At 26.7% G+C, this 14,874-nt stretch overlaps 3 protein-coding genes across 4 annotated transcripts; 2 read left to right on the top strand and 1 right to left on the bottom strand.

The window, feature by feature from the left end:
* Window positions 1-6: 6 nt before the first annotated feature.
* Window positions 7-956, top strand: LOC119671466. The gene is made up of 3 exons (XM_038082110.1): window positions 7-11; window positions 74-623; window positions 697-956. The coding sequence occupies exons 2-3, from the start codon at window positions 159-161 to the stop codon at window positions 769-771; spliced, it is 540 nt and encodes a 179-aa protein (XP_037938038.1). The 5' UTR covers window positions 7-11; window positions 74-158; the 3' UTR covers window positions 772-956.
* A 2,188-nt stretch (window positions 957-3,144) lies between these two features.
* Window positions 3,145-5,660, top strand: LOC119671467 (protein rogdi-like). 2 transcript variants are annotated; one of them, XM_038082113.1, is made up of 6 exons: window positions 3,145-3,195; window positions 3,543-3,614; window positions 3,675-3,806; window positions 3,870-4,027; window positions 5,197-5,317; window positions 5,386-5,660. In XM_038082113.1, exons 1-6 carry the CDS (start codon window positions 3,160-3,162, stop codon window positions 5,626-5,628), a joined length of 762 nt encoding a protein of 253 aa, XP_037938041.1. In that variant the 5' UTR covers window positions 3,145-3,159; the 3' UTR covers window positions 5,629-5,660. The 2 variants fall into 2 exon arrangements, with proteins under 2 accessions (XP_037938041.1, XP_037938039.1); XM_038082111.1 differs by lacking the exon at window positions 3,145-3,195 and adding an exon at window positions 3,240-3,394.
* Window positions 5,661-6,405: 745 nt separating this feature from the next.
* Window positions 6,406-10,565, bottom strand: LOC119667108 (lambda-crystallin homolog; the record flags this gene model as incomplete). Its single annotated transcript, XM_038076394.1, has 4 exons — window positions 10,389-10,565; window positions 9,909-10,287; window positions 6,614-7,013; window positions 6,406-6,545 (listed from the first exon to the last, which is right to left on the bottom strand). Coding segments are annotated over exons 1-4 (963 nt in total), but the record flags the coding sequence as incomplete, so codon positions are not given.
* Between the last annotated feature and the right edge of the window lie 4,309 nt (window positions 10,566-14,874).

Raw genomic sequence — 14,874 nt, forward strand, 5'->3', positions numbered from 1 at the left:
CGTAAGAGTTGGTAAGTTTAAAAAAATAATTAGCGCTTTAAAATGTTTATTAATTTTCTTTTTTTTTGGTTAGCGTATCTGATACAATAACAAAAATTACAAATAATTTACGAACACCACAAAGATTAGAAACGCATCATGAAACGCAACCAAAAGTTATGATTAATCCTATGCCACAATGTAATATGTTTGCCTATAAGCCAGATTTGAAAAAGAAGCCTAAACCAGGCATTTCAAGTGGTTCGATAATGAAATCAAATGTTCCACTGAAAGCAACTATACCAGTGAAAAAAGTTGCACCAATGCTAAAGCCTTCACCACCTGGTACCATGACTAATAGTAAACACAACTTAAACAGTTCCATACAATTTCTAAATAAACCTGGTAAACCATCACACACGAGTACGCCAATGTCTACAACTACTACTGCTTTAAATACTTCACCTCGGTATTTAGATAAACCGCGGTATTCATACCAACCAACTACACCAACAAGACTGTCAGCTGGTATAAGACGACAAACACTCGCCGAACCGAAGACTATAAAATCACCACTCAAACAACGCTCACCTATGAAAAGCAGATTCAGTACTGCTTTAGGTGGTGTCGAACCAAAAAGATCAGTTAGTATTTTAATTGAATTATATTCGTTCTTATATAAATTTTTTATTTAATTTTTTCGATTTTATATTTCAGACAGTTCGGTTAGGTGCCAGAGCTTCGGTTGGAGTTTCCGGTGTGCATAAACAAAAAGAGAATAAAAAACCATAAATGTTTTGGACTTTCTTAACATATATCATCTATATATTTTATCCTTATCCTTATCGTTTTTTGTGATTCTGTATTATATTTTTGTTGTAAGTTGTTGCAAACCAATACTTGCCACGTTGTTATATCTATAAAAAACTTTTTCATCGAATTTTTTATGTTACGTGTTACGTACTATATATTTTAAAATTTGTTCCCTCCATTTTTAGCATACGTACTTAAATTTTTTAATGTAATAATAAATTATTAAATATGTACTTAAATTTTAATAATATTTAATAAACGCATACATTTCGTCATATGTTAAATATTTATGGAATTTTTTTTATATATAGTTTTATAGTTTTTTATTTGATTTGTTTTTATTAATATTGTTTTTCTAATTGCGTTGTTGTTGTAAGCCGCTGGGACCTGCTTGTGAAGTCCCTTTGGCGGATGTTGAACGACACTTGGTCGTCGCTGGCGACGAGTGCCTCTGGGACGTAGACCCGACAGTTCTTGGTACCCGTTTTTAATTTAATCTTTTTTACTGATATTCCTATTTTTCGTTTATATGAACTTTTATCTACAATTATTTTTGCTTCTAATCTGCTTGATCCTCAATATGACCCCATAACGTCATATTAAATAATATATTTAACATATAGAGTTTGTAAAGGGATTTTAGGTACGTGGTCGGTTTGATAAATCAGTGACTTTTTAAATTTCCCGCGTAATTACTCCAAATGCAACAGTGCTGCCGTCAGCTGTAATCTACCAGTGGGCAACTTCTTAATTTTGAGCAAGCTACGTCATTCAGTTGATGTTTGATAGCCGTTCAAAGCAGACAACCTCGTGAATTTTTACGAAAATGGAAAAAAGTGAATTTCGTGTGCTGATTAAGCATTACAATCCCAAATCCACGAATTGAGATACGAACTGTTATCCCATTCAGCATATTCTCCAGATTTAGCCTCCTGTGACTATTTTCTGTTTTCAAACCTTAAGAAATGGCTGGGTGGTAAGAGATTTAAGTCGAATGAAGAAGTCATTACCGAAACAAACGCGCATTTTGAGAGCTTTGAGAAAACCTATTATTTGGAGGAAATAAGAAACTTAGAAAAACGCTGGACTAAATGTATCGAGCTAAAAGGTGATTATGAAAAGGTGAAAAATAAAATGTTTATTTGCCGAAAAAAATTTGTTTTACTCAAAAAATCACTGACTTATCAAACCGCCCGCGTATTTTTATTTTGGTTTCTATAATTCGAACTCATGGGAATGCCTATTTTCAGTCATTTAGAATTTTACAATGTTAAAAATTATTTTTTTTTTTATTTTTAATTCTCGTTTGTTTTTTAATAATATATTTTGAATGGTTCAAAATATATAATTTTTATTTAGATGTTTTATAATTTTATTTAATTTTTATAAAAATTATTTTATAAGTATTTCATATATTTTAGGATGTGATATAATTTCTTATGGATTAATTTTATTATGATTTTGAGTTTGTGCATTAATGTTAATAGCAAGAGAAAAGGTGCTAAAATAAATGGACATTTCGAATGCAACATGCGTAAGATAAATTTTAAGCAAAAGATAATGTTGAGATAACGAAAAAGTGACATTTTTTTAAAATAAATGTCAGTGAGAGTTAACTTTAATAAAATCGGGAAAATATTTTAAGAGTAGTGCAAATTTATAAATTTAATATATAGAAAAAAATGTTATTGTTATTAATTGAAATTAAAGTGAAAAATAATAAATCCATACCTGAAATTTCCCCTAAATCTAATAAAGCTAATTTTGCTGAAACGAAAATGAAATTAAGATTTTTGTGAAATTAAAATGTGTCTGAACATGGTACAAGTTTAGCAAATGAAAAAGATGAAGTAAGAGCTAGGAAGACCCTCAAAAACCTATAAAATTCAATACATCAACGAAAATAAAGTAAGACAAGGTTGGAATAAATAAATTGTTTATTAAGACCGTGTGCAAGTTCAAGTAAATTGAGGTAAAGTAAATTGAAAGTCTCTGGGGATTTTTTACACTGCACTTGTGTAAATATTTATTTATTGCACTTATTTATTACTTATTTATTGCACTTATTTATTATTTATTTATTTATTAAATATCTTATAAAGTTTTCACAATGGTTATACCTAATTTTTATATAATTTATACTACTCGAAATTTTGGTCAATAATAACATTCGTTGCCACATTCGTTGTAACCGACACGATTTACTATTTCCCTTAATTTACCATTAATTTACTCGAACTCGCACACGGCCATAAATTGTTATTAAAAATAATTTAATTTGCACATTTACTATTTCGCCCCTAACGGGTTAAGGCTCATTAATTGAGTGAACTATTGTGAATACACAGTATTTATGAATTCATAACAATGGAAGATATCATCGAAAGTGAAGTAAAAAATCTTGTAAGTTATTTTTTAAACAAAAAAAAACATAATATAGTTTAAGTAAAGTATGCAGCATTTATTGATAAACTAATTAAATTATAATTAACTTCAAAAACACAAAAACAATTTCAAGAAAATGAGTACAAGAGATTGGATCTCGGTGCAAAAAAGACTAAACAAATTAAACAAAATGTGCAATAACAACGATAAGACTAAAGTAAACAAAAGCAAATATAAACAAATTACTATAGAAAAAATGCTACAACAAAGTAATAAATATATTATATTAATTTAGCAATTCATTTAAGTGTTAACCAATGTTGCTTGGAAAAATCAATAAATTTTCAACAAATTGTCTTTTTTAGCAAATTGAATTTGAATGGGTAATGCGGGATGAAGTGCATTCGATACTTAAAAATCTACGTGAAATATTAGTGGTGAATAAAAAAACTTTTTATTATAAATAAATAATTATTAATGATTTATTTAATTTAAAGGAATGTGCAAAGCGTTTTCCAGTTCCATTGTATGAGAATGAAGGCAAACGTACTGAAAAGTTTGTGCTCTCAACACCACAGGATCAGCTCAAATGCTCTGTTACCTTAACCGGTGACAGCATAACGCAGGCGGTGAGCACAATTTATGCATATTTTTCCATTTCTAAATCTAATAAATATATTTTAATTTTTTAGGATATAAGTTTCAAATTGAAACGAGCTTCAAGTCAAGTACAACGTACTTCTATTTGTCCAGATCAACCATGGAAATTGCAACAAGTCCAAGATGCTGCAAATCATCTACAGCAAGCTATCAATCATATTGATAACGTGGACGAAAACTATATCTTTAAGTAAGTAATTATTAACTGAACTAAGCTAATAGCCGTTATATTAAGATTAAGAAAAATCAATTGAAATTTTTTCTTGCGATAATAGATGTAGATTAATTAATGTGCCATTAATTTTGGTCATTAATGATAATAATTTTTGAGAATATATTAAACACATTCAATATTATTTTACTGTAGATTTTACTTTTATTCTAAGTAGGACAGAACTAAGCTTGCTAATCGTCTAACGGGAATTGTTGATCGTCACTACCGTCTTGGCAACATGCATCCGTCTGGGGCGTTAGAATATTGTCTCTACCTGACAGTAAATGAAAGTTCTAATCCTATTTATTATGACTCTCTAACTTTAATTTGTGTTATAAGGAGAACACTACAACGGAAACTTCCATCCTCGACTGGTAAATTTGCTAATGTTTTGAAGAAGTTTATATGATTTCTTTCTCAGGGTAGGATGTTATAGTAGCAAATCCCAAAAGCATTTAATTAGAACTATTTATAGTAGAATAATACTGTAATTTAAAATAATAATTAGATTGAAATGTTGGAGTTACAGATAGTTCTTGCTAATGTACTTACTATGTTCTATCCTGTGCATGGTTCTATTGATACCTTTTCTTATATGGAGGCTCTCTAATGTTGGTAGCTTATTGTAAAACTTGTCAAAGTCCGATTAATATGTTGAACGTTGTCAAAGTCCGATTAATATGTTGATTCTTTAATGTGTGGACTAAAACTGTTCTTTGTCTACCTGCTATCAAATTATTCTGGAGCTCCTTTATGCGTTGTCATTATTTTATGTCATTATTTTTATTAGTTGCACCTTGTTCGTAAGTTTATAAGATCAGCTGAGATATCTGTGTGTTGAAAGTGGACCCGGTCCGGAACTACTTGAGTCGTCTGTTAATTTTTTTGTTTGTATTAGTATAATTATTAAAAAATTTAAATTAGAACAATTTGGTATATTATATATTCTAATTTGTTACAAAGTGCTTATGTAGCTTAAGTTATATGTGCAATATACATAAAATATATAAATATATATATATTTAATATATATATATATTCTAATAACATATTATTTTATATTATCAACTATATACAATGTTTATTTTATATAAAATATGTGTGATATAAAATATTTGATAACAATACATTGCAATCTCTTACAGATCATGCGAAGAAGTTCTGCAAATTGTAAGTGAACTAATAGGTGCTTTACAACGAGGTCGTACTAGTTTAATAATACCAAAGAAAAAAGCAATCGACGAGCTTATGAAAGGACGTAATATGGTAATAAATATCAACCTATTTCTTTTATTTAACTTTAAAATATTTATATATACTATTTGAAATTTTAGAAATCTCTTACGCCCAACTTACCAGAGGATATAGCAATATCATTTTTTTTACAATGTCATAAATTAATTATAGCTGTCTATCAATTGCTCAATATACAGGGAACAATGAAAATGGAAGCTACACAAGCCGAATGCTCAGTAGGTTGGTTAAATGAAGTTTTGGTGCTATTCACCGTTGGACTAACATTGTGTCAACAACTCAAGGATAAAATAAATGCATTTAAAATTGATAAGCCAAGTTAGTAATAAGGTTGTATATATATTATATACATAGAAAAACTTATTAATCATAACACTACTTTATTTATTTTAAAACAATTTAGCTAATGTTGTGTGAACTTTTAAATTATATATACCAAAAGTAAATATAGCAATAATTGTTTAATGACAATAACTTTTATGATGGCTTCAATGTTGAAAATAGCTACTATACGTGTTTTTATAAACAATAAATTGTTCATAACATTATAAAATTATTGCAATAAGTTGAGTTCATAATATAACAAGAAAAAAATAAATAAAATAGATTTTAATAGCACTAAATATATATGTACTTAATTGTGAAATATGTGCACGTGATCAATGAGTTAATTTATTATATTTATATAAAAGTAATTTTACCATATATATAAACTATATACCTAAAATAATTTATATATACTTTTTCTCGTACATAATTAAACCAAAATTTTTTTAAATTTATTGCTAAAAATTAAATTTGATGTGAACTTATATCAATTACTTGTTAATTGCCTTCGTAATATATTTTTTTAAAATTCATTGAATTAGGACTGTACTTAATAAATAATTTATTTAAACTGTATTATAACTTTAACTTATAACTTATTTTTTAGATTTTAAGTATAAAGTTGCAGTAGTTGTATTACTTAACAAAAATAAAAAAATTGTTCAAATTTATAATATAAACTGCAATTGTTGAAGATCAAGTTTACAACTAAACATATTTAAAATTGTTTTAAACATTAGCTTCATTGTTTTTTAATAAAAAGTGTATTAAGTCTGTAAATTATTTTTGTTCAGTTTGCTTTTCAGTATGCTCAACTGTGTAAGACAATTATCACGATAAGTACGACGTTCATTCAATTTATTCAAAGGAACCATGGCTTCACATTGTTTGGCAACTTCAACGGCAGTAGCACCTAAAAAAGAATAAGACATAGAAGAACTACGTTATATCAAAATAATATAGACTTCCAGACAATATTACCTTCCATTTTTGGAGTTGGACCCATTGTTTCACTAACCGCGTAAATAGTTTTTGAGTAACGTTCGAAATAGTTGGTCATACCTTCAGCATTTAAATGTGCTGTTTCTAATGGGCCAAGGAAAGCGTAACGCATTCCTAAGCCATCGGACATAACACTATCAATGTCTTTTACATCTAAAATGCCTGCCTCCACCAAACGCCAAGTTTCATTTAAAATTGCATATTGTATGCGATTTAATGCGAAACCTTCTATTTCACGACTTAAGGTTACTGGTTTCTGTCCGATTTCTTCCATTAGTGCACGTGTTTTTTTAACTGCTTCGGGCTTTGTCCATGGAGCTGGTACAATTTCAACGAGAGGTACATAGTAGGGTGGATTTACTGGATGTGATACCAGTATCTGTAGAGAGAGAGTATCTGCTCAGTGATTATGTCAACAAAATAACGCTCGATTACGAACACAAATGTATATTTTTGAAAAAGAGTCAGCACTACGCAAATTTTAATAGTTTTTCATACTAATAATTAGTTTAATACTATAAACTTAAAAGATATTATTTAAACTTAAACCATCATGGAAGTTGAACTACAATTAAAATACACATTAAGTCCAAACATATTTATACTTGACAAATAATTATTAATTAAGTGTTTATATCTGGTTCTCAACTAGACTTGAACAGTTCTTGCTGCTCGTGGGGGACGTCCTTCCTTCCTTTCTTCTCATATATTATAGATATTAAGAACCTTGTTGTGATACGAATATGGACTCAAATGGATATTGCCTAAGAGACAGAAAGCCTTTCACTATACTCGACCTAAATGGTGTTGTCTATGTTTCGGTAAGGTAGGTATCATGTATTCCTGATACAAGTAAATGAATTAATGTATGCAACGACATCCCTCTCCGTTTGCGAAATTTCTTCGACAATGACTACTGTTAGTCCTGTTATTAAAAAAAAGGTCTTAGGTAACAGATTTTTAGTATTAAAATTAAAATCAAAACAAAAACCGTTTTCGCACGTTTACAAATATATTGTAAAACAGTTTAGATTATTATTGTAAGCTATTAAAAAGTCTTAAGTATATAGGCGACTGCACCACAAATTAAAAATTTTGTATTGGAAGTAGTATTAGACAATTAATTACACTTTTAATTATATATTAAATATTAAATAATAAAATATATGATATTAATAAAAATTAAATATTAAAAAATATATGATAATTGTTGGCTAATGTTCATTAATTTTTCAACTAATTAATTCTAAATAGATATAGAAAATAAATACCGAAGTCGATCTTGGCTACTATATGAGTGAACTTGTAAATTTTTTATGTTTCCTAATTTATAGGTTTTCGAGATTTACAATAATAACAGACACAAACTAACAACGATTATTTTGTAAAATAGTCCCTAAAAGCTTCACATAACTGAAATATATTATAAAAAAGTGAAATCCAAATAATTGTAATATATTTATACAAATTTATATTGTATATAAAAATGTATAACGAAAAATAAGTTATAAGGAAATAGAAAACTAATTAAATTTTTTGAATTAATTAAATAAGACCTACATACGCATTCAAATAGTTTTGTTGTTAATTTAGAAGTTTTTATAATTGTTAATAAATTATAATTCATCAAAAATGATTTCTTACCCAACACTTGCAAACGGGAAAATAATTAAGTAAAGGCAATAAATTAACATAACATAACAATTGTAATAACAGTATAACAGTTATTAAAGCTTATAACAGTACTTTTTTTATACGAAAATCGATCATTTTTTGTTGACATATAAAGATATATAATTACTACAATATATATAAAATAATTAATATAAATTTTGAATTATATTATTATTGAATTTATGAAAAATTGGAAAGAAAATTCTGACACTTTAAATAATATTAAATTAATTAAAATAAATATATTAATATAAACATAAATTAGATTAATTAATCAGATTAATATTAATTTGAATATATTAATATCAATATAAATATATTAATATTAAGTAAGTAATAATAAATATAATAAGTATGTAATATAAGTAGTATAATAAATATATTAAGTTAAGTAATATAAATATATTAATATTAATTTATATATTAATAACAATATAAATATATTAATATTAATATCGATATAAATATATAAATATTAATATTAGTTCAAATATATTAATAACAATATAAATATATTAATATTAATGTAAATAGATATATTAATATTAATATAAATATATTAAAATCAATATAAATATATTAATATTAATTTAAATATATTAATATCAACATAAATACATATATTAATATCAATATAAACATATTAGTATTAATATAAATATACTAATATTAATATGAATATAATAATATCAATATAAAATATTAATATTAATATATTATATAAATATATTAATATCAATATAAATAAATATAAATATATTAATATAAATATTTTAACATCAATATAAATATATTAATATAATATAATATGAATATATTCCATTACGTTCTGTTCAATGTTAAATTAGTTTTGTGTACCACATATAATTGTATAACAGTTATTATTAATGCGTATAACAATTAAATTTTGTGTGTGAATATCGATCAAATTTGTAATTTATAGATATGTATATAATTTCTGCAAAATATATGAAAAAATAATAATAAATTTTGATTGTTATTGATTTAAGAAAATATATAGAAAAAAGTGTTCTAACACTTTAAATAGTTACGAAAGATTAAATTAGTTTCTTGTTTATTTTGGTTGTTATTGTTCAAATAACACTTTAGTTATCAAGAGTTAAGAGTAAAAGATAAAAGTTAAATTTAATCAAAATAAATAAAACGAAACGAATTGATAAAATTCGTAACTATGCGGCAGTTAATTAAAAATGGAGCAAAAGTAAAAAAATATTTTTAATATATGAAGTTTGAAAATTTATTTATAAAAAAGAGGTAAATAATTTCAATCTCTGATGCGATAACAGTTGCAACAAGTGCATTTAGTATCAATGCTTGAAAAAAGATTTAACATTTCTTATCAAGCCTTTAGTGTAAATATTATAATCAACTGAAAATCATTTGTAGAGTAGAGTAAAAAATAATGGAATGTTATTAAAAGCAGCGAATATAAATGTACTGATTGAATTAAACAGGTCAAATCAAGGTCGTAATCACATTTTAAACTATTAGCAAACAAATCAATAACAGTTTGTAATGAACTCGATCTAATATTCATTTTCATAACAACATAATGATACATATGTATATATATACTTACATTCTCTTTGTGTTTTAAATCTTTGCTGAATAGTGAAGGTAGAAATGTGCTTGTGGAGCTAGAAAGTATAGTCTGATTGTCCACAATGGTGTCCAGCTGTTTATATAGAGATTGTTTCATATCTAGACGTTCGGGTATGCATTCCTGTATGAACATAGCACCTTTCACTAGTTCTTTAATATCAGTTGTGCCCGAAATGCATGCTATCTGTTCTGCAGCATTCAACTTGCCCCGCAGTAGACCTTTAGCTTCTAAATTATTTAACTCTTTTTGAGTTTCCTTCAAAGCAGTTTGGATTTGTTCTGGCAATATATCGTACAGCATCACTTGGTAGCCCACTGATGCAAACAGCATGGACCAAGAACGGCCAATTAAACCACTAGTAATATAATAAAATAATAATATTATTAAATACAATTTATTTCATATTAATAAAATAATTAATTTTAAAAATTTTATAGTATATTAGCTGCATCCTACCTGCCCACAATTCCCACTTTCTCTTTTTGCATTTTACTTGCCATGGTTTTTTGTCGTTTTTGTTTTGGTGGACTTATTTTAACAAATCACTGAATAAAACCGCTGAATTAATAAAAGTCACTTGCCGCTTCCAACCGGTCCCGCGATAGTGGCTGAACGCTTGTGAATCAAAATATCGCATGCGGAATGGTTTTAATACCTGCTGAAAGCAACAACAAATTGCTTAAAAAGGTGAGCGCACCTCTCAGTGAAGTCTGAGGAAAAAACATTTTTGTGTGCTCTACATGAAGAAATGCTACTATTTAGGCAGGTAAACTTGTTTCAACACATTTCCTCGAATGTATCTATGCATACCTACATAGAAATGAATATTTATAAACTTATTAATTATTTAAGATAAAAGTGAAGTAACTATTTATTTTCTTTAAATGGGTACTTGAATTACTTTATTTTTTTATTATATACATTTATCATAGTTTGATAAATACAAAGTTTGAAGTTAATAATATATAAATAAATAGTATATAAAATAGGAAAGACAGACAACTTAATAGTTATTGTCTTAAATAATCTATAGTTCTCAAGTTACAGATTCGTAAAATGAAAAAATAATATGTTATATATGTATATAACATATATGTTATATTTTAATAATTGTAAATAAATAATCTTACTACTTATTATATAAATACGACTGAGAATGACATCCTCAGGGAGCTCAAGGAATTAAACTGATCAAAAAACATCATTTAATAACATAAAGGATAGAGTCCTGAAATTATTTACGAGAACTGACAGGCTTACTAACACCGCGTTATCAAATCACAGAATGGTCAGGTATTTCTTAGTCTGATAAAGTGATAAACAATAAATCCAGTCAAGGCGTATAGAGGGGTTATGAAGAAACCTCGCAGTTAATAGAGAGTAAAAGTGCTCAAGTGCACTTACTAAACTAGCCTCAACATACTAATAATTAATAAATAGACTTACTTACTATATAAATACGACCGAGAATTTCATACTGCTTACTATAAAAAAGAATAAATTAATATAAATAAGTAATAAAAAGTCCACATGTTGAAATCAAATATTAATGGAAGTGTCGCTATAGTAATCAATTTATTCCACATATATGTAAATTCCAAATGTCAATTAACGAAAGTAAAACAGCATTAACCGAAATTGAACATATTTATTTTTGATACAAAAAAAAAGTTGTAACATTTAAAATTTTTCCTCTTATTTTGGACCTATATATTTTCAAAGATAATGTTTACTCATTTTTGGTGTAACTCTGGAAATTTGTTATTAGGAATAGTCATCGTTTGAGACAACTATAACTCAAAAGGAAATTTTTGCAAAAATCGGAAAAACTAAAAAATAATAGAGATCAACGTTGACAGTACCAAAACTTCACAGTAAACATCTTTAAATGTCCTACGAATTGTTTCTTTCATTAGATGTAAAAATTTGTATAAAAACCTTGTATGTAAGTGTTTTAAGTATTCGTTATGACTTATTTTTTTGTTATTAACTCTGAACTCTATCAGAGAACATAGAACATAGGTAGCTTTAAAAGTAATGAATGTAGATATGCCTGTAGGAAATTTTTTCAGTTATTTTAACAGTCAAACTTACTGAATCGTTTGTTTTGAAACAAAACTTCTTAAAACAATATTATTCAGATTTTTGATTACTTTGAATTCTATAAAACATAAATTTTTTAAAACAATAAATATAATAAATCAACATTAAATAAAAAACAACAATAATGTTAAAGTGAAAGTATTCATTTTAGACGGTGATATCGTCATTAATCTGTTAAATATGTTAACATCTTTTTCTAATGATTGCTGAAACTATGACGGAAGTAATGAGTGATACTTGATATTCAATGTTGGCAAGTGACTCTGAGGTGTGAAACCGTACACTCTTAAAGCATTGAGACAGTGTTCATTTATAATGGTGACTCTGAGGTGTGAATCCGTCCACTGTTAGAACATTAATGGTTACTTTGAGGATACTTTGTTCTTGTTGATTACCCTTTTTTCCTTTTTGGTGTTCCTTGGCGGTACATTAAGGAGTAATTAGTCGATAGGTACCGTAAGAACTTATGTGTATTTCATATGTATATTTTGTTTTCGCTTAAGTTCTTACGGCTTAAATAATGCTTATGTCATCAACTTTGCTGTCTTAATATTTTTAACGATTTCGAGACTTAATTTATTGCTGCTACTTAGCACTTTGGCTGTTGTTTATTTTAATGTATATTATAATATATAAGGCAAGCTTTGTACTGACTGCAATTGCTGGTGATGTAATAGTTTACTTTGAAACTGATATCATCAAATTAAAATTAACTAAATTTATTTATTTAAAACACAAAAATAATCACAATAATTTAAGTCCACTTTGAATTAGAATATTTACGATGTCTGGATGTATTACATCAGTAAATTATGAAGATTAATTTTTATTATTATATCTCTACGGACTATTATAACTATTTGTGTCATTACGTGTTTCCACTTCAACTATATTCAGAGAAGTCCTAATCTTTTCTAGGTCGGTATTGAATGAATATAATTCGTGAATCAATTTTTGTGGAAAACTCTATTACTATGATGTAGTAGGGAATATGTACGGATCTTTCTATGTCTTTCAAACATAGTCTTCATATAAGGTTTCTGATACTTTTAATCATGTTTTATGTTTGTTAAAAAGGCAGTGACCAGTTCTAATTCCAAACATTGTTTTTAGATCCGATCTGTTTAGAATAAATAGATATGAATTTTTTTTCTTAGCGTATTTTAAAAAGTGCTTGATGCAGCGGAACTTCCTCTTACAATATTTGCAATTGAAGATACTGCTGTAGTTCAGTTCAGTTATATTTTTAAAGTAGGTTTTGCTGACACCTAGAATTGTCTCTGGGACATATGGTTGTCTTGAGGTAACTGTCTGTCTGTCACCTTATTCCTTGAAAAATAGCCACATTATGAATAAAAAATTTTAATATATTCATATGGACAATCATTTTACTTTGTTTTTAAAATATACAACAATTTTTGTATATGTATCTTAGAATAGTCTTGTTCTGGAAAATTTTGAATAGTTGTAAATTTAATTTAAAATATTGTAGGTTTATTAAATATACGTAACTTCAAACAAATATGTACATATAATTTTTTATTGTGAGTGAAGCTTTTTATTTGTATTATTTTCATTTATAAAACTAAATCTTAATCCTTATATAAACTACTTACTACTCTGCAATCTATTATTATTATGAACAATCTATTTCTGTTCTAATTTTTAAGACAGATAAACAAAAACTTTCTCGGCACGCCTCTAAAAACAAACAAAAGCTCGGGTAAGAAATGTTGGTATGTATATATGCATATGTTTTAAGATATATAGATATAGATATAGGGTCTATATAAGAATATAATCACAGACATATTTATATATGTACATATGTGTTTTTGATGTGAATTATATTTCTGGGGAATTTTTTCATTTATCAAAATGTTGTATTTTATTTTTTTTATTATTCGTTAATTAACAAAATCCTCTTGTCGCCACAGCTAAGTAGGGTTGTGATATTTTTTATGGACCGTCTTTCTTTCTCACTTATCTTAATGTGTAAAAAGATACTGTTACTTTCGAAATTTTATAACGCGTTGAACTTTTAAAAGGTGAAGCAGTAAATGATTTTTGGTAATGATTAGAGTTTGGAGTTTTTAAATAGAAAAATCTAAAAGTTAGTCTATAAGAAACTCATTATTAGCAGACCAATTTCTCTCGTTACCACAAAAGTTAGAAGAATATTCTCAGTTTGTATACTAAGATTTAATTCTTTCTTATGAAGTTTTAAGGACTGTTAACATAAAACGTGTCTTATCTAAATGTATATTAAATGTATAGTAGTCTAACATCGGGCTGTTCAAAGCACGGTCCGAAATGTTTTCAATCTACCACAATTATTTAAATTTTCTTTTGGTGTACTGGTAAAACTACATTATTTTATTTTTATAGTATACCAAATAAATTAAATTAAATTAATAAATTCATAAAACTAAATTTAAACATTTAACCGAATTTTTATTTTTGTCGAAAGAAACTATGAACGTGTGTATTTGTTTCTGCGGCCCCCCAATTTATATAGTGATACACATAGAACGACTCAGAGATAAATAGTAGAGTAACAGCTTTTTTTCTAACTATGGTATATCATTCACCAGTGACTTTATTATTTAAATTTAGTTTTTTAAGGTTTTGGTAAAATCCAGGTCAATCATATTGAATTTTGATCAGAACTGCACTTTGTGACTCAATCGTAGTCTGATTTTTAATAATGTTGGTATATTTTTAATATTTTTATAGATCCAACCATTGAAGTTTTTTTTTTTACCCTTCCGTCTCATTGAATTTACAAGTTTCTTAAACCAGACAATAAACTAAAATTTATACTATTTGCGCTCCAACT

The sequence above is a fragment of the Teleopsis dalmanni genome, chromosome 1, assembly GCF_002237135.1.
Source record: "Teleopsis dalmanni isolate 2A chromosome 1, ASM223713v2, whole genome shotgun sequence".
Taxonomy (NCBI): domain Eukaryota; kingdom Metazoa; phylum Arthropoda; class Insecta; order Diptera; family Diopsidae; genus Teleopsis; species Teleopsis dalmanni.